This window comes from Cebus imitator, unplaced genomic scaffold, assembly GCF_001604975.1.
Source record: "Cebus imitator isolate Cc_AM_T3 unplaced genomic scaffold, Cebus_imitator-1.0 Scaffold77, whole genome shotgun sequence".
Taxonomy (NCBI): Eukaryota; Metazoa; Chordata; class Mammalia; order Primates; family Cebidae; genus Cebus; species Cebus imitator.
Window position 1 is genome coordinate 821,205 of NW_016107392.1, and position 17,803 is coordinate 839,007.

Sequence of the window (17,803 nt, forward strand, 5' to 3'; positions counted from 1 at the left end):
TTAAGAGTCTCTATATTAAGAATGGAAACTTCTTCTCTCTGTACAACTACGGTGGGGATGATCAAATTCATTCCCTCATGCTATAACTTAGCTGACCCTATCACTCTTGTTATGAAAAGGGGCCAGAAAATACCAATTTATTTCCTGTCCAATGTATCTTTCTCAGTGTTCCTTGGGTTTTCAACAATTTCTGTTAAGAATTTCTGGTATTCTAGTAATCATTTTCAAACACCTCAATATTTGTTAATATTAGCTGGTTTAGGCCACACTTGGCCCAAAACAAGAGAGGGTACTGTGTTCCTTTTCCCTCTAGCGGTGTTACTTGTTGCATAAATATTTTTTAGATTGCCCAAACATATTGTTGCTTGTAAATGTTTATAACACCAAGCGTAGGCTCTGGCTTGCCTCAGTCATGCCTTAGTAAGTCCTGGCCCTTCCCCCTCAACTAGACTAAATTGTTCCAATTAGATCAAGATGACATCTCCCTCCAGATGAGAGATACCGCAGGATGAGGATTGCCGGTGACCTGTTCTCTTAATGGGTAGAGGACAGAAAGGAGGAGGTCATATGGTCATAGCAGGGGCTGCCTGTGACCTCACCTACCTAGCCAAGCCAACACCATTTTAACCACCTGCCCCTGCCGTCGCGCACCCCCCACCAGCCAGGGAGGACCTTACCTGGGAGCTATAGGGTAGAGAAGCTACTCCCTGGTTCTTGTTTCTCTCCTGGCATGGTTGTCATGGCCAGGGCTTATGGGAAGAGACTTCACGGCCAGCTTCTTGTCCTCTAGGCCACCAAGGGAAAGGACCCAACGTCTGGGGCCAAGGATGGGAAAAACCTCCTCAGTGGGCTGGCCACTGGGGAGGCTGGCTGGTCACAGCACCGACAGCGGCGCCTGCAGGACCACGGCAAGGAGAGGAAGGAGCTTTTCTCCACAACCACTTCCCAGGTATGGGGGTGTCCTGAACACCCCTGGGGACACTCATGTGGCTACTGAGGAGCACTGTGGAGGGCCTCCTCTTCTTTCTCTTCTGAGTTCTGCTGTGCACAGTGTGCTTTTGTCTTAATTGGTTTCAATGGCTTGTATTTTGGCTATTTGGTTTCATCATTTGCCTGGCTCTTCTGTGGTCCATTTCTCCCATGCAGTATTTCCCTAAGTAGGGACCAGAAAATGCAGGGCTCTGGAAGTGCTCCCAGAAGATGACTTCTGTGATTAAGCTGGCTTGGGGACCTTTGAATCCTCATTCTTCCCTTAGGTTAATTGTGCTTAGCAGCCTGTTGTGGGCTCCTAGAGACCTGGGTTTCACCCAGTCACCCAGACTTGCTTGATCCCATCAGCTATGTCACAGAGGGCCCACAGCCCCCTGTCCCTTAGCAGGGCCTGTGTAGAGCAAAGTCTCCAGGAAGGGCCTGTCAGGGGAGCAGGTTCCCCACTCTGCCGGGGTGAGCTGAGCACCACCCTTGCAGGTCAGAACTCTTCTCTACATTTCGTAATTACTGAGAGCCCTGCAGAATGCTGCCGCCTAGGCCTAGACCCCCTGAGGTGTGTGCCTTGGTATGGGGGATCCCTTCCTGGCTGACTTGTCGCCACCCTGCTTATGACAGTGTGCAGAGAAGAAACCGGAAGCCAGTGGCCCAGAGGCCGAGCCCTGCCCAGAGCTCCACATGGAGCCGGTGGAGCCACTGACTCGGGCATCCTCGGCAGGCCTTGAGGGTGGAGGAGTCCGCCCCGAGCAGCCCTTTATTGTGCTGGGACAGGAGGAGTATGGGGAGCATCACTCATCCATCATGCACTGCAGGTGGGTTGGGCCTGGGGCCAAGGAAACCCTGGGAAGCTCAGATTTTCAGGCAGCACATGTGTAGGTGTGGCCAGCAGGAAATGGGGAGAATGGGGGCTTGGACAAGGGCCACAGTCATGGCTCAAGAATCATGGGAGTTGCTTGGAGCTGCCAGTGGACTGGTCAGCTCCTCTGCCCTTTTTTTTTTGAGACAGAGTCTTGCTCTGTCTCCTAGGCTGGATTGCAATGGCACAATCTTGTTTCACTGCAACCTTGGCCTCCCAGGCTCAAGCGATTCTCATGCCTCAGCTTCCCAAATGGCTGGGATTATAGACGTTGTGACCACGCCCATCTGATTTTTATATTTTTAGTAGAGACAGGGTTTCACCATGTTGGCCGGGCTGGTCTCGAACTCCTGGCCTCAAGTGATCCGCTGGTCTCAGCCTCCCAAAATACTGGGATTACAGGTGTGACCTACTGCACCCAGCTTCTCTGCCCTTTCTAATTATGTTTCTCTCCGTTTCAGGAACAAATAACCCTTTATTTTAACCCCACAAACTCACTCAACTTTAATTTGCTTTATGTTGGTACTTTAGGTAAATACCTGATTTGTAATATGCCATTTGTAAGTTTTTACTTAAGCACAGTAAAAACCTTTAAAGAACAAACTATGATAGGGTGTAATTTTCAGCCAGTAGGTAGGTTTCTCGTTTTGACAGCCCTGACGGCTCTTGGGGCCCTTGGGCTGTTCGAGAATGTGAGTCCAAAGGCTCTGTCTCCAGAGACTGGAAGTGCTCTGCAGGCAGGGCCCTGCAACTCTTGCTCACAGCTCTTTGCCCAGAGTTGATGTAAAGCTCAGCACATGGTTGGCATTCAATAAGTATTTCTTAGACAAACAAATGAATGAATATTTCTAGAAATAGTCTATACCAGTCCTTTGAATGTAGACCTCTAGGGATTGTTTTTTAAAACAGCAAGGAAGTCAGAAAAGCGATCATCTTGGCATTAGCGGAAGAGAATGGGGACTGAGAGCTGACAGGCCTCCCTTTTCTCTCATCTCAGAGTGGATTGTTCTGGGAGAAGAGTTGCCAGCTTAGACGTAGACGGCGTCATCAAAGTGTGGTCCTTCAACCCCATCATGCAGACCAAAGCGTCCTCCATTTCCAAGTCGCCATTGCTCTCTTTGGAATGGGCCACGAAACGGGACAGACTGGTGAGTAATGGTGGCCTGTGGGGCTCGCTCTGCCAGCTCAGTGGAGGAATTCCCCAGGGCTCTCCACTGGCTGAGTCAAGGCAGCCAAGCCAGTTCTCCTCCCTTCTCTCTATTATTGGGGATTCCAGGACACACATCCAGGACTGGCTCAGAAGGCTCCTGTTAGGGGAGGCAGTGAGGTTACCAGATTGACAGATTGAAAAGAACTGCAGGGGGCCTGGAAAACACGGCTTCTTCCTGTCTATGGTGGTCTGCCCTGGGGACCATCTGCCTGACTGCTGTCCCCTCGTCTGTCTGTGTTTCCAACCGCAGTTTCAGCAGACACCCTCCCGTGCCAGGCCCCACGGGAAGTGGCTTCCTCTGGTGAGGGGCTGGCGTTCTATTTTGTGGTTCCCATGGGTCTTAATGTCCCCAGGAATAGTACAGTGTTCTTCCCTCTGGATTTTATATTTCAGATAAGACTTGTAGTAAGGAGGTAAAATTGACTTGCTGTTTTTTCTTTTACTTCGTTTATGGGGATTAGACTGTATAGCCCAAGATGCAAACTCAGTTTTTCTATAATTTTTGGCAGCTGAAGGGATTATCATCATGGAAGAGGACCCCAGGGCTTGCCCTGGGCCAGTGTCATTTTGCCAATTGAATGCCAAGGTCATACTCTACCTAATATTCCTCAGACCTGGGCTGCTTCTGGAACTTTCCTTTGGCACTATTTGTTAATTATCTTTGAAGCTTTTCACCAAATAAAAAACAAATTCCTGAACACAAGGATAGCCCCTTTATTTTTTTTCTGGAGGTCTTTACAGACCCAGAGCCAGAGCTGTCCCCTAAAAAGGCAAATGGGACAGTCATCCAGGCCCCGTGGCAGCCGAAGCCAGTACGCTGAGAGGGATACTGGGCAGAACAGGAGTGGGAAGGAAAGCTTCCAACAGCTGGGGGTTCAAACTGAAGAAAGTGAGGATCAGAGGGCCTCATTCCTCCAGCCAGAACATTTCCAGATGTGTCCAAGGTGACACGTCTCTCCCAATACACAGATACTTTTTGTGGTTTTGCTTAGAAGTTCAAGGTCAGCTCTCATGTCTTTGTTTAATTTTAAAGTGATGCTCATTGTAGCCAGATTTCCCCTGAACTGCCTGGATGCAGAGAGGAGGGGCCTCACCCCCGCAGCCTGCCCAGCCTCACCCTCTCTGGAGATCCCCCCTGACTCAGCCTCATTCCCTGCTATCCTTCCCACCTCCCGCCCCTTGTTGTTCCAGCTCTTGCTGGGCAGTGGTGTGGGGACGGTGCGTCTCTATGACACGGAAGCCAAGAAGAATCTCTGTGAAATCAATATCAATGACGACATGCCCAGGTGAGCTGGAACCCACCCCTCACCATCAAGGCTGCAGGTTGCCAAGTGTGGTCCATAGGGCTGGTCCTTTCCTGAGCCTTGTGCCCCATCTCCTGTGCAGGACAAGCCTCAGGACCGAAGTGTGCCGTCTCTCTGTGGGCAGGCAGAGGGTCTGACCCAGGCCCATGTGTGTTGCAGAATCCTGTCTCTTGCGTGCAGCCCCAATGGGGCCTCTTTCGTCTGTTCGGCTGCAGCTCCTAGCCTCACTTCCCAGGTAGACATCTCAGCACCAGACATCGGCAGCAAGGGCATGAACCAGGTTCCTGGCAGGCTGCTGCTGTGGGACACGAAAACCATGAAGCAGCAGGTACGGGCCTGCCCTGTGGCTCTCCCTGGGGTGGGGCACACCCTGCATTCCTCTGGGTTTCTGAGGAGCCTCTTTTGCTTTGGTCTCCTCAGATTTTTAATAAAGTTTTAAGTGTTGAAAAGTAGTATACTCCAACTGGGGATATTGTTAGCGACATGTCATTGAGAATTGTGCTACAAACTTAGAGGTCACCCAGAACCTACCAAAGGGCCCCTATGGTTGATTTTTGGGAGAGGACCCGTGGCTCCTTCTGACATCCTGTTAACTTAGAATTGTGTGAGAATTATAGCAGCAGCAGCCAGCAATAACAAGGACACATGCAGATTCATAAGAAGCAAGGTGACCAGACAGCCTGTGAACCTGCTTCCAGGGGACCTAGTCACCCTTCAGAGCTGAGGATCCCTTCCCCCAAGACAGTAATAGGTGCTGCAGCTGCCACCCTAAGCCCCAGAGAGATTGAATCTGACAAGGCAGTGCTGCTTCCTGTTGAAATTATTCGTTTCAGTGCTCACAACTCATATGGCCTTTATGTTGAGCACATTGTTTCCTGATGCTGCTGGACACTTGAGAGCCCCTGCTTTCAGTTGGGTCCTGTTCTACATGTTCAGTTTGCGCTGTCCTGCATCTGCCTGTAGAAGCAATCTGTGTTCCCTTTGGGTCTCTCAGACCTTTCAGGCCCGGGTCACACCCAAATTCTTGACCTCCACTCCTTGCCACATACATTCGTCCCCCCCATAATTTTCCTCACTTTGGCAAACATACGTCACTTAGAAATTGGGGATCTTGGCCGGGTGCGGTTGCTCATGCCTGTAATCCCAGCACTTTGGGAAGCCGAGGCAGGTGGATTGCTTGAGGCCAGGAATTCAAGTCTAGCCTGGGCAATATGGAGAGCCTTATCTCTACAGAAAATTTAAAAATTAGCCGAGTGTAGTGGTGCTCACTTGTAGTCTCAGCTACTTGAGAGGCTGAGGCAGGAGGATTGCTTGAGCTTGGGAGGTGGAGGCTGCAGTGAACTGATGTGGTGCTACTTCATTCTAGCCTGGGTAACAGAATGAGATTCTGTCTCAAAAAAAGACAAAAAACAAACAGAAATTGGTGTTCTTCCCAGACCTGTCCTTCTCCCTCTGCTCACACAGTCCATAAGCAAATACTGCCAGTGTGTTTCCAGTCTGACTACTTCTCTGCATTTCCAGGGACATACTCTAGACCTGTCTCTCATGCCCCTCCCTGCCCACTGTCCTGTCCACTAGTTTAATTCAATTCTTCTTAGTTCGTGGTATCTTGTATTTTCCTCTAAAGCTCTTATTGCAATTTGTAATTGTATGTTTACTTGTGATTTTCAAGTTTTTAATTAAACATTGAATACATACAAAAGCTATTGAAATCATAGTTATATAATATAATGAGAAGAAAAGCAGTACAGTGAGCACCCACCCATCATGGTTTATACAGAGCATCACCAATACACTTTAGCTCTTGTGTGGCCCTTCCCAATCTTGGTCTTTTTTCACTTCCAGAGAGAATCTGTCTTGAATTTTGTCATACTGTTAGCTTTCATTTTTTTTCTTTTTTGAAATGGAGTCTTACTCTGTCACCCAGGCTGGAGTGCAGTGGTGTGATCTCGGCTCTTCCCAGACTTGTCCTTTTCCCTCTGCTCACACAGTCAGTCCATAAGCAAATGCTGCCAACGTGTTTCCAGCCTGACCACTTCTCTGCATTTCCGGGGACTCTGCCTCAACCTCCCAAGTAGCTGGGATTACAGGTGCCCATCACCACACCTAGCTAATATTTTTTTATTTTTAGTAGAGATGGGGTTTGACCCTGTCTCGAACTCCTGACATAAGGTGATCCACTTTGGCCTCCCAAAGTGCTGGGATTACAGGCGTGAGCCACCACCCCTGGCCTGCCTTACATTTTAAAAATTACTTTACCACATTATTACATATCCCTAAACAACCTAATTTATGTTTTGTGTGTTTTCTGACTCCATATGAATGGAACCACAGTATATCTGTTTTTCTAGAATAGCTTGTTGTATTCCAGGCTGAACACTGATTCCCTAACCTTGTGACCTGGTCCATCCTCTGGCTGCCTTTGCTAAGACCGGAGCATTAGCTCTCTGTGTAATTGGCATTCCTTTGTTGTCTTTTCTTTCTGGCTGCTTTTAAAATCTTCTTATCTGGCTCTCTGGATGTGGATTTTCTGGCTTTTAAGTTTTAAAATTTATTTTTTTAAAGTTCTGCCTGGGATTTGGTTTCTGAATCAGAGCATCTGTGTCTTTGGCCAGTTCTGGAAAATTCTCAGTCATCATTTTTTCCAGTATTGCGGTTCTCTGATCATCTCTTGCCTTCCGGAACTCCCATTCCATATGTGTTAGAACTTGCTTCTTCCTCTTTTTTGTTTCTCTTTGCTGCATTCTTGATAACAATTTCTTTGCATCTAGGAGTTTGCTAATCTCTACTATATCTAATCTTCTGTTTCATCTATTTATTAGGATGGTAATTTCAGTTATTGTGTTTCTCATTTTTAGAAGCTCAGCTTCATTTTCTTCAAACCTGCTTTGTCATGTTTTTAGTCTCTCATTTTTACCCATATTTTCAATTCCTTCTTTTATTTTGTTGAACAATCGAATATGCTCGCATGTTCTGCATTATAAATCTAATGTTTGAAGTCTTTGTGGGTCTGATTCTGCTCTGCTGGTTCTGGGTGCGGGATCCTTTTGCCTTATTTTCCTGTTTCTTATGAATTGTGATCACAGTGTTGTTTTTTGGACCATTGTCTCTGAGAATATTTTGAGGCTTGGATTGGAGGTGCATTTCTTGGATTTGCATTAATTTTTGCCAGGTTTTTCAGGGCACTACCAACTCCTGACAACTTTAAAATAAATTCATAGATTGTGAATTAGGGTCATAAGCCCATGTCAGGGCTAGCTTATGGTTATGAATTTCCAGGGAGGTAAGTTTTCTTGTTTTCCCTCTCTGTGAAGTAGGTTTATTTCTAGTTCACTCCTGCACTGAGGGTATAGCTCTTTGGAGTCACAGTTCCATGTGACGGGTTCTTACCGCCTGACCTTGAACAGATCACACATTGTTGTCTCCAGGCTCATGAGCTCTTCATGGGTAGCAGAATGGGAACTTGAGTCATCTGGATCTGATTAATGCCCCAGAGTGAAAGCCAGCTTTGGAGTGTGCTGATTCGCCAGGTTCTTGCTTTCTCTTAGTTTTAGCTTTAGAGGATTTTTTATTTGCTAGCTCAGTACTCTGTGTGTATTTTTTTTTCTCTTTTTTTTGGAAACGGAGTCTCGCTCTGTTGCCCAGGCTGGAGTGCAGTAGTGAGATCTCGGCTCACTGTAATCTCCACCTCCCGGGTTCAAGTGTCTCTCCTGCCACAGCCTCCCAAGTAGCTAGGACTATGGGAGTGTGCTACCATCCCTGGCCAATTTTTTGTATCTTTAATAGAGACGGGATTTCACAGTGTCAGCCAGGATGGTCTCAATCTCCTGACCTTTTGATCCACCTGCCTCGATCTCCCAAAGTGCTGGGATTATAGGCTTGAGCCACTGCACCTGGCCCCTCTGTGTATATTTTAAATAACATTCTATCTTGCATTTTTAATTTCAGTAGGATTATTTAGGGTTCCCGGGGTTCCATGTTGTTTGAAATGATAGTCTTCATTAATTATCTAATTAATAGACCCTGTGTTCTATGAGGTGGTTTTTTTTGCTACTGTATTTCTAAGTGTTTCTATGGGGAACTGGTAGATTTTTTAGTGTTGTTTGTCAGGAAAGGTGGTCGATGAAGTGTTATTTTCTGATGGCAATAAGACTTTTCAATGAGAATTTGCTTGGAATGCATTCTGGGTGAAGTGTAGGTTGCTAAGATATGTATTATATATTTTATAATGGAGCAAGCGTGAATGATTATCTCTCTATGGAAACCAGAATGTGTATAGGCACAGAGACCTTGTTCTCAAAAGAGCACAGATGGTCACTGGCACAGCACTTTGGCAAAGGCTCAGATCTACATTTCCAGATTACATAAGGGAGGAGCTGGTGGAAAACCCAGTCTAGGGCACCTGTCTGCTTTGGAATAAGCAGTGTGCCTGGGCTGAGTGAAGATCTGCTACTGGTGTTTTTTGTTTTGTTTCAATAGCTCCAGTTCTCCCTGGATCCAGAACCCATCGCTATCAACTGTACAGCCTTCAATCACAATGGGAACCTGCTGGTCACAGGGGCAGCAGATGGTGTCATCCGGCTGTTTGGTATGCAAGTGTGCTCATAGTAATCCTTGATCCCTCCTTAGATGTCCCAGGGATTTTTTTTTTTTTTTTTTTTTTACCAGTGTTGGATGTTTTTGCCAGCTGGGCTAGAGGCTTTTGCAAACCGTGACTTTAGATGCATGTACTAGAGCTTAACTTTGGTCAGCATTTTGAAAACACCCACCATAATAAACTTGCCCATAGTTAGCGTCAATAGACATGGGAGGGGGTAGAGCTCAGCAGTCCTTGAGTCTTGAGCTGTTCCATCTGAGTCCTTGTCACCTGTGTGGGATCCAGGAAGGCACACAGGAGTACTGCCATCCTGCCCACTTGCTGTGGGTAGTTCATTCTCAAAAGCATCAGAATACCCTGGCATGCTGTGTATAAATCCCCAGGTCGGGTTGTGTCCCCAGGAGACATTCCCAGAGCCAGAGCCTGGGCTGGGGCGAGGTAACTATATCTTTAGGGGATTCCCAGGGTGCCTGTGGGGAATTTACAGAGGGCAGTTTCTTGGGTGTCTTCTTAGACGTAGGGATCGCCAGATGAGCTCCCCACAGGGACTCCTGAGCCTCACTTCTGACCTGGTAAAAGATGCTGCTTCTGAGGCTTGGAGATGCTGCTCTGATGCTTCTCAGAAGCAGCCTGCCCTCTTGGGCAGGGGCAGCTTTATGGCACTCATTGGGTCCTGGGTACCCTTGGCCTCCAGAACAGCCATCAGCCTGAGTAGAGGGGAATGGGGGCTCTTGCTGCAGGCAGATGCCTTCTGCAGAGCCCTGGTCAGGATGTGATTGGCGATGTCTCATTGCCTCAGACATGCAGCAGCATGAGTGTGCGATGAGCTGGAGGGCCCACTACGGGGAGGTCTACTCTGTGGAATTCAGCTATGATGAGAACACCGTGTACAGCATCGGCGAGGATGGGAAGGTAGGCGGCCACACAATTCAGATAAGAGAGCACCGGGATGGCATGTGGGCTGGCAGCCGGTTGTGGCCATACTCGTTACTAGCTCTATGACCTCAGGCCTCTTTTTGCAGCTTTATCTGTAGATAGGGTTAAACCAGTAATTTGTCTTACAATCTGTATGAGGTTTCAGTGAGTTCAGCGGGAGTTGGCTCATCTTAGGAAAAGAAGTACCAAAAATTACTCATCTTACCATAGATGGATCTGTGGGGTCTGGATTTAGGGCTGAGTTTGCTTTGCTGGGCTTGGTAACGAGTGGTCCAGGATGTGTCCACTCATGGATGTGTAGAGTTTGCTGAGTGGCTGGGGACAGTTTAGATGCATACAGACCCCAGCAGAGCCCAAAGATGTGAAAAGGAAGCCAGAAAAAAAGGAAAAGTCAGTGTCCCCGGTAGATTCCCTCTGCAGAGGGTTAGGAACCGGGAACAGTGACCGCTCAGATGGGGTGCTGGCAGGGGCAGAGGTGGGAAAAGGATGCCCTTTCCATGTGTGCCTGCCTGGACCTTTTGGATTGGACACTATCTTTTTATCCATTAAAAGGAGTAACTACAAAATACATTCTTCAATTTGAAAAGTATGGGAAGGGACTTCTACATTAAAGCTCTACTTCCTTCTTATGTGGGATGCTTAGTGAAGAGGTGGTCACAGCCAAGTCACCTGTCCATGGGGTAGGCTAGGGGATGATGTGCTATGGTAAGGAACAGAGTTTATAATGGCATCGCCCAGTGTTCAGATGATTGTATGCCTAAGACACTAGAAATATATGTGGAATTTGTCCTTTGTACCTTATTCCTCAGACAGAAAAATCTAGTTGGGTTCTAACTCTATAATAATAATAGAGTTAGAGTATATAATAATAATAGATCACTTGAAACATTCCTTCTGCTTGAGAGACCAGGAATCCAGGCAAAGCCACTTGCTGTCCCTTTTCCTCTCCTAGGGTCAGACCAGAGGGAGAGAGAAGGGTTGGACTTTGATGTGAGGTTCCTGCCTCTTTTTCTAGGTTTTCTTCCCTAAAAAATGCTTAAATCATGTCCTCTCACCCCAAGCCCCTTTTCTGCCTTTGGCATTTGAAAGGCTTTTCAAGGATGTCAGCACTGTGGCTGGGAGAGGTGGGTCGCCCTTGCCAGCCTCTGCTCTATGTGGGTCCTTGCTCTTTCTTGAGGCCTGCATTGGCCAGCCCTGCTGAGAGCACCCTACTTGTGCCCTGTGACTGCAGTTCATCCAGTGGAACATCCACAAGAGCGGCCTCAAGGTGTCCGAGTACAGCCTCCCCTCGGATGCCACCGGCCCCTTTGTGCTGTCTGGATACAGCGGCTACAAGCAGGTTCAAGTTCCCAGGGGCCGACTCTTTGCTTTCGACTCAGAGGGCAATTACATGCTGACGTGTTCTGCCACAGGCGGCGTCATCTACAAGGTAACTGGTGGTTGTGGGGGGTGGCAGTATCGTGGTGGGCGGGGGTTCCTCCCTGGAGGTCTGGACCATGGCCATTGAGCATGGCCCTCTGTCTCCGAGCTGCATGGCTGTGGAGATGTCTTTGACAATGGACGGGCAGCGCCTAGAGCAGGGGTATCCAATCCTTTGCCTTCTCTGGGCCATGTTGGAAGAAGAATTGTGTTGGGCCACACATAAAATACACTAACACTAATGATAGCTACTGAGCTAAAAGAAAAAAAAAATCTCATAATGTTCTTAAAACACAGATTTGTGTTGGGCCTCATTCAAAGCTGTCCTGGGCTTCATGTGGCCCATGGGCTACAGGGTGAACAAGTGTGGCCTAGAGCCTCCTTGTTGCAGGCTTGGCCAGGGCTGCTTTGCAGCTCAGGTGGGTAGAAAAGGTGGGATTGGGGCATGAGACCCCCCCATTCCCTGCTTATCCTTGACAAGATCCTGCCCTTTTTCTCCCTTCTTTCCTTGGGAATAACCTATTATAAAAATCGCTCAGGAGTAGGGAGAAGAGTTTGGGGAGTGCTGGGATGGAGGAACATGTCCCCATCCAGGTCCCAGCTAGGTGGTTTAATTTAGAACTCTAATCTGATGTAGATTTGTTAATTTATTGAATGTGCCAAGGGTCAAGTATATTCCAGTCCATGTTTTTAAAAAAATGTTTTAAATTCTTAATTTTTGTGGATACATCCGTAGGTCTATATATTTATGGGCAACATAAGATGTTTTCATATAGGCATGCAATGTGAAATAAGCACATCATAGAGAATGGGGTATCCATCCCCTCAAGCATTTACCCATTGCATTACAAACAATTCAGTTACATTATTTTAAAATACACAGTTATTATTAACTATGGTCACCCTGTTGTGCTATCAAATAGTAGGTCTTATTCATTCTATTTTTTTCCCCACCCAGTCCATGTTAGAGACAGAAATTTGAGGGTGTGATTTGTCAAGCCATAGTGTAAGTTGTCCACATTATTTTCTGCCCCTCAGTTTACACATTTGTTTTAGTTCTTAAGTCAGAACTTACTTCATGTAGTTTTAAGTATAAGTGTCTTCTATTTTACTGGTATCACCTTGACTAGTGATGAGGGTTTGTGGCATAGCCTAAACTCCTGTGTCTGGTACCAAGTGGGTCCATTCTCAGCCTGCGTGATACTTTTCAGTTATTTGCCCAGTGGTGCTTGTTGTGTAGGAACATAGTCCTTCAAAGTGGGACGTTCTCAGCAGCTCTTGCTGCCACAGCCCACTGACCAGTCAAGGGCATGTGTTTTGGATGGCAGTTTTGTACTAGGCATTGGACCAGGCACTGTGGCATGTATGAAGGAGATACAGAATATGATCTCTGCTCTCTTGGGATGCACACTCAGACACAGTACCAACAAAGAAGAGCAATGTGGAGTTGAGCAGCTCAGAGAAGGGGGGACTGCGTCCTTGGGGAGGTGGGAGGCTGTGGACTGGAGGCCTTGGAAGCAAGAGGAGAGGAGGAAGAGGAGCTGTTGGGTAGATGGAGAGGAAGGCAGGTCTTGGGGCCCCACATGGGCAGAGGTGAGCAAGAGCTTACAGTGAGGCAAGGGGTACTGCATGTGGGCCTCCTAGAGTGTAGCCTGAAGTGCGCACAGCAGGACCTGGCTCGCTGTCAGCTAGGCTCCTCTTTTCTGTGGAGCAGGATTATGTCAGTTGCCTTTGCCCTTTCCTTCAAAATTAGCTCCATCGTTTCTCATAACTGATATTTCCCAGTGGAGACACTGTAAAACGCTTTCCATTTACAAGCCTGATCTTACTTAACTCTTGAAAGGTTTGTTTTCATTGTATTTTAGGTGGGCTGTTCAGTACTTTGCTTTCTGTATGGCTGTATGTTGTATGTGTATGTGTATGTATTTTATTCTTAATCATGCAGCCTTTGTCATTTGATCTGATCAGTTCCTATGATTTACAGTCAGTCAGATTTGCTGTATGACCAGTTAGTGGGTTGAAAGATTTTCCTCTGTAGAATTTAAAAAATGTGAATAATGAATTACTTAAGGAATATATTGAACTACATATCCCACTTTTACAATCTATGAACAATTTATGGTTTTTGTAAGTATTTTCGCTATGAAAGCTGAATACTGCATTGTCTCCTGTTCACAGTTATTATACATAGTGGTACTGATAGTAATTTAATTTGCTCCTAACTTCTCTTCCGTGTTAGTGCCCTAGCGCCCTATCACACAGGATTGCTGGCTAGCTAGCGCTGGGGTTCAGAGGAGAGCCATGTTTCTGCATTAACTGAAGGCTCCCCCAGGGCTAGCACTGTTCTGGGCGCAGCAGGCTGGCCCTCTCACAGGAGAGAGCTGCCTGAGGCCCAGCTGTCCTGCAGCTTGCATTCCTCAGCATGGAACGTGAACCTTCAACAGATAAGCAGATTCATGAGCACATGTCGGGTAGTGAGAAGTGATGCTGTAGTGAGAACAACCAGTGTCTGTGCAGGACAGGCACCAGCCCACAGCAAGTTCAAGGTGGCTGAGAAAATGGCATCTTTTAAGGAGCCTCTCAGGGGCAGGTTTTCTGCTTCAGATGGACCAGCTGTAGTTGGGAAACTGAAGGCCTTTCCTGGTTCAAGAAGTTAAATGGATTTTCTGGAAAGGTGGGCAGGTGTCTGGCCACATCCTCAGGTTGGCCACTGAAAGTGGATCAAGTGTGTTAGTGGTGTCTGCTGACGCCTCCTCCTCTCTCTTGTCCTCTTGCAGCTGAGTGGCGATGAGAAGGTTCTGGAGAGCTGCTTGAGCCTGGGTGGCCACCGAGCCCCTGTGGTCACTGTAGACTGGAGCACTGCCATGGACTGTGGGACCTGCCTCACTGCCTCCATGGATGGCAAGATCAAGCTGACTACCCTGCTGGCCCATAAAGCCTGATGGCCTGCCCCAAGGCCTACCTGAGGAAGCAGTATTATCTGGGGGTGGGGGAGATACAGGACTAGAAAACTGGGCGCTCCACTCCAGCTCCCTGCCAGTGCAGTGACTCTGCAGGGAAAGGCTGCCCAGGGGGCTTAGGCACTTCCATCTGCGGTGACTACAACGGGACCCATGTGGAGTAGGTGGCATATGCTTCCCAGAGACTGGTATCATGGCTGCGCCAGGAGCACACATGAGACTGTGGGAGGAAAGCTCCGGAGGAAGGAGGACCATTGAGGTGGCTACTGTGTTGGCCCAGTAGAAATTGACAGTATTTTGTATATATGTGCCCATTTTTCTTTTTTTTTAAAAAAGAACGCTCTTGTGGTCCCCTAGTGTCTCTAGGATTTGTGTCACTTTGCTTCAGTGACAGCCCTCCCACCCTGCCTGGCTCTGCTGGCCCTGCTGAACCTCCCCCAGGCTCTCCTGTTGCTCTGCCATGGAGCAAGTTCAGCTCTCTGTCCATTCTGCTGGGTGACAAGGTTTTGTAGTTCCTGTTTCTCTGGGCTTAACTCAAGGCTGCAAAGTTCTTTTTCGTCCCTGAAAGCTGGCAGCTTTTGTTACAGAACGTTATCAGGGTGAGAACAGGGGCTGAGGCCTCTGCCACTGGCTGCCCCTTTAATCCAGTGGCTGCTATTTCTTAAGACAGGCTAAGCATTTCTTATCTGGAATGCTTGGGACAGGAGTGTTACGGATTTTAGATTTTTTCAGACTTGGAATATTTGCATATATACATAACGAAGTATCTTGGTAGATCCCATGTCTAAACATGAAGTTCATTCATGTTTTATATATACCTTATACATGTATCCTGAAGGTAACTCTATACAGTATTTTAATTTTATACATGAAACAAAGTTTTGACTGTGCTCAGGTGTGGGATTTTCTACTTGTGGTGTCATGTTGGTACTCTAAATTTTGGGGCTGGGCATAGTGGCTCACGGCTGTAATCTCAGCACTTTGGGAGGCCAAGGTGAGTGAGTGGATCACTTAAGGTCAGGAGTTCGAGACCAGCCTGGCAAATATAGTGAAGCCCTATCTTTACTAAAAATACCAAAATTAGCCGGGCGTGGTGGCGGGTGCCTGTAATCCCAGCTACTCTGGAGGCTGAGGCAGGAGAATCGCTTGAGCCCAGGAGGCAGAGGTTGCAGTGAGCCAAGATCACACCATTGCCCTCCAACCTGGATGACAGAGGGAGACTCCATCTCAAAAAAAAAAACTTTTGGGTTCTGGAGGATTTTGGATCTTTTGGGTTAGGGATGCTCGACCTGTACCTCTTTCATTTGGCGGCTCCTCTCCTTCCTCCACTGAACATACTTGTGGAAAGGTGACAGCTACCTGCACCACCTGCTGATGAATGGTGAGAAGATTCAGAGCAATAGGGCCAAGTTGCTGGTGGGCACCTGGGGTTCGGGCCAGCCCAACTGTGACTGAACCCACCTGTGGCTGAGCTGAGCATCAACCAGCTGTGTCCACACCCGGCCTGAGGCCTTCCCTCTCCCCCCTGGCTGGGGTGGGACCTTGAAGAGGCAGATCCTTCCATTAGGTGAGGAGCAACAAGAGACCTGTTCCCCTTCTCCCTCTTGCTTTTCACAGCTGAAGCGGAGCTTATGGGAGTCACTATTAGAGTGAAGGGCCTGGGCTTTGGCCTTCGGTGCCTGGCAGGGGTGACCTTATCACTGAGATGGGGAAGCAGCTGCCATGAGTCATTTTAGTCTCTGAGCTCCAGCCCAGTTCTGGAGCCACAAGGCTGGAGTAGGGATACTCCTGGTTACCTGCTTTAGGAAAAGCATAAAATAAATTGGCATTAAAGTCTTGGCTCTGTTCTGGGAGTTGAGGGAAAAGCAGGGAGGTATTTAAGTGGCTTGATTGAAACACCAGAGACAGTAGTAAGTAGTTATTTACTGATTTTTACCCATTTCTACCCTGGTAATCCTCCCTTACAAATGAAGAAAACCAAGATTTCTTCATCTATTATTTTTCCCCATCTTCTGTATTGAAACAGTGGCTTATCTCACGCAGTGACTCTGTAGGACATTTAGAAAGGTGATCATGGGTTTCATTGGAGTAAGAATGTATTAATGTTTCCTCTCTTCATCTCAAAGTTTCTGTCTTATTACCTTTTCTTTCCTCTTAATACCATCTCTACAGTTTGCTTACATGCTTTAAGGATCACAGAGACACAAAGAACATTTGAACCTAGCGCTCCTCTCATGCCACCTCCTCCTCCCCCCGGGGGAGCGCTCGTCCTCAAATAAAGCATGTTGGAACTTCAGCTTCTCTCTCCTTCCACAGACCTGCTTGGCGCCTGCCCAAGAACCCAAGCAAGATTCCTCCATTGTCTTGGTTGAGGGCGGCATACAAGAAACCTCTTTGTCAGTCCCAGCCTCAGTTTCCAGCCAAGGTGTTGGCCCTCAGCTCTGGGGAGGGCTGTACGGAGGGCCTGGTGGCAGGTGCACTCCCCACTTCCTCCCTCTCTTCAGATACCTGCTGGTATTTGCCTTTTCTGCTTCATGGCCTCTGACAGGACTTGGCTGTGTTCTGGGAGTTGAGAGCAAGTATTTGAATGGAGAGGGCCTCATAGCCAGTCCCCATTCAAATGCTTTAGGAGTTCAACATAATGTTTTGAAATATGTATACATTGTGGAATACAAAGCAGAATGATTATATCTAGCTAACTGACATGCATTACCTCATATGATAACATTTTAGCTGTCAGTTAAAAAAAAATTCCCCAATCCCCCAAATGCTTTGGGTGCTGACTCCAATCTGTGCAAATCACACAGTTTGGATTCCTGACCCCTGCCTGGGGCAGGGAGCATCTCTCCCTTCAGATAGCTCTTTATGTACACTTGTTTCCTGCTCTTCTGGACTCATTTTCAGCAGGCTATGGAAAGAGGTTTTAAGGAGAGAAATGAAATGTGCAAGGGGTGGTTCCGTTAAAGAAAAACTTAGTGATATTCGTTAAAGCACAGTAAAGACCACCATCTCCATAGGTATAGGGACCACTGCAATGGGGTCTTGCATGGGGGAGAGAGATTGGGCTCAACTCTGAATACAGGGTGCACAGTGGGAATTCATAGTCAAGAAGCAGGGTGGTGGTTGGGGTCTGTGAGTAGAAAATTACTAAGAGGAGCCATCAGGGTAAGAGGGATTCTGGTGAAACTGACCTAACAGGACTGTTGCTTAAGACAGGCCAGGGAAATAGACCACTCCGGGATGGTGGAGGGTGAGGAGCCTGATAAGGCTTGGAGGGTGATCAGATATCCAAGGGGAAAGGGGTTTTGCTAAGACTGGATTTTACAAGGAAGCGCACAGACGGGCCTCGCAGAACACTCAGAAGCCTGACTGAAGCTTGCACCTTTAGCCTGTCAGTTATTCTAATTATTGCCAAGGATTTTTTTCCCCCGAAAGTGACAAGGCACAATAGCCAAGTATTTTATGTTCCTTTATTCACAAGGAAACGATGCTTCTCCACCCTAGCCCGTGAGACCTGGGCTTGTTGGGGCTCAG

General features: G+C 47.5%; 1 protein-coding gene across 3 annotated transcripts in view; it reads left to right on the top strand.

Moving 5' to 3' along the window:
* Window positions 1–16,565, top strand: part of WDR91 (WD repeat domain 91) — a 29,197-nt gene extending 12,632 nt beyond the window's left edge. For 2 of the 3 annotated variants that reach the window (XM_017532615.1, XM_037739966.1), the window contains exons 7-15: window positions 791–949; window positions 1,606–1,799; window positions 2,841–2,991; window positions 4,245–4,339; window positions 4,517–4,685; window positions 8,837–8,945; window positions 9,754–9,866; window positions 11,122–11,319; window positions 14,087–16,565. In XM_017532615.1, the coding sequence (XP_017388104.1) occupies window positions 791–949; window positions 1,606–1,799; window positions 2,841–2,991; window positions 4,245–4,339; window positions 4,517–4,685; window positions 8,837–8,945; window positions 9,754–9,866; window positions 11,122–11,319; window positions 14,087–14,251 (1,353 nt within the window). In that variant the 3' untranslated portion in view covers window positions 14,252–16,565. The remainder of the gene's footprint in view (window positions 1–790; window positions 950–1,605; window positions 1,800–2,840; window positions 2,992–4,244; window positions 4,340–4,516; window positions 4,686–8,836; window positions 8,946–9,753; window positions 9,867–11,121; window positions 11,320–14,086) is intronic. The other variant, XM_037739965.1, reaches the window with a different exon arrangement.
* The last annotated feature ends 1,238 nt before the right edge of the window (window positions 16,566–17,803 follow it).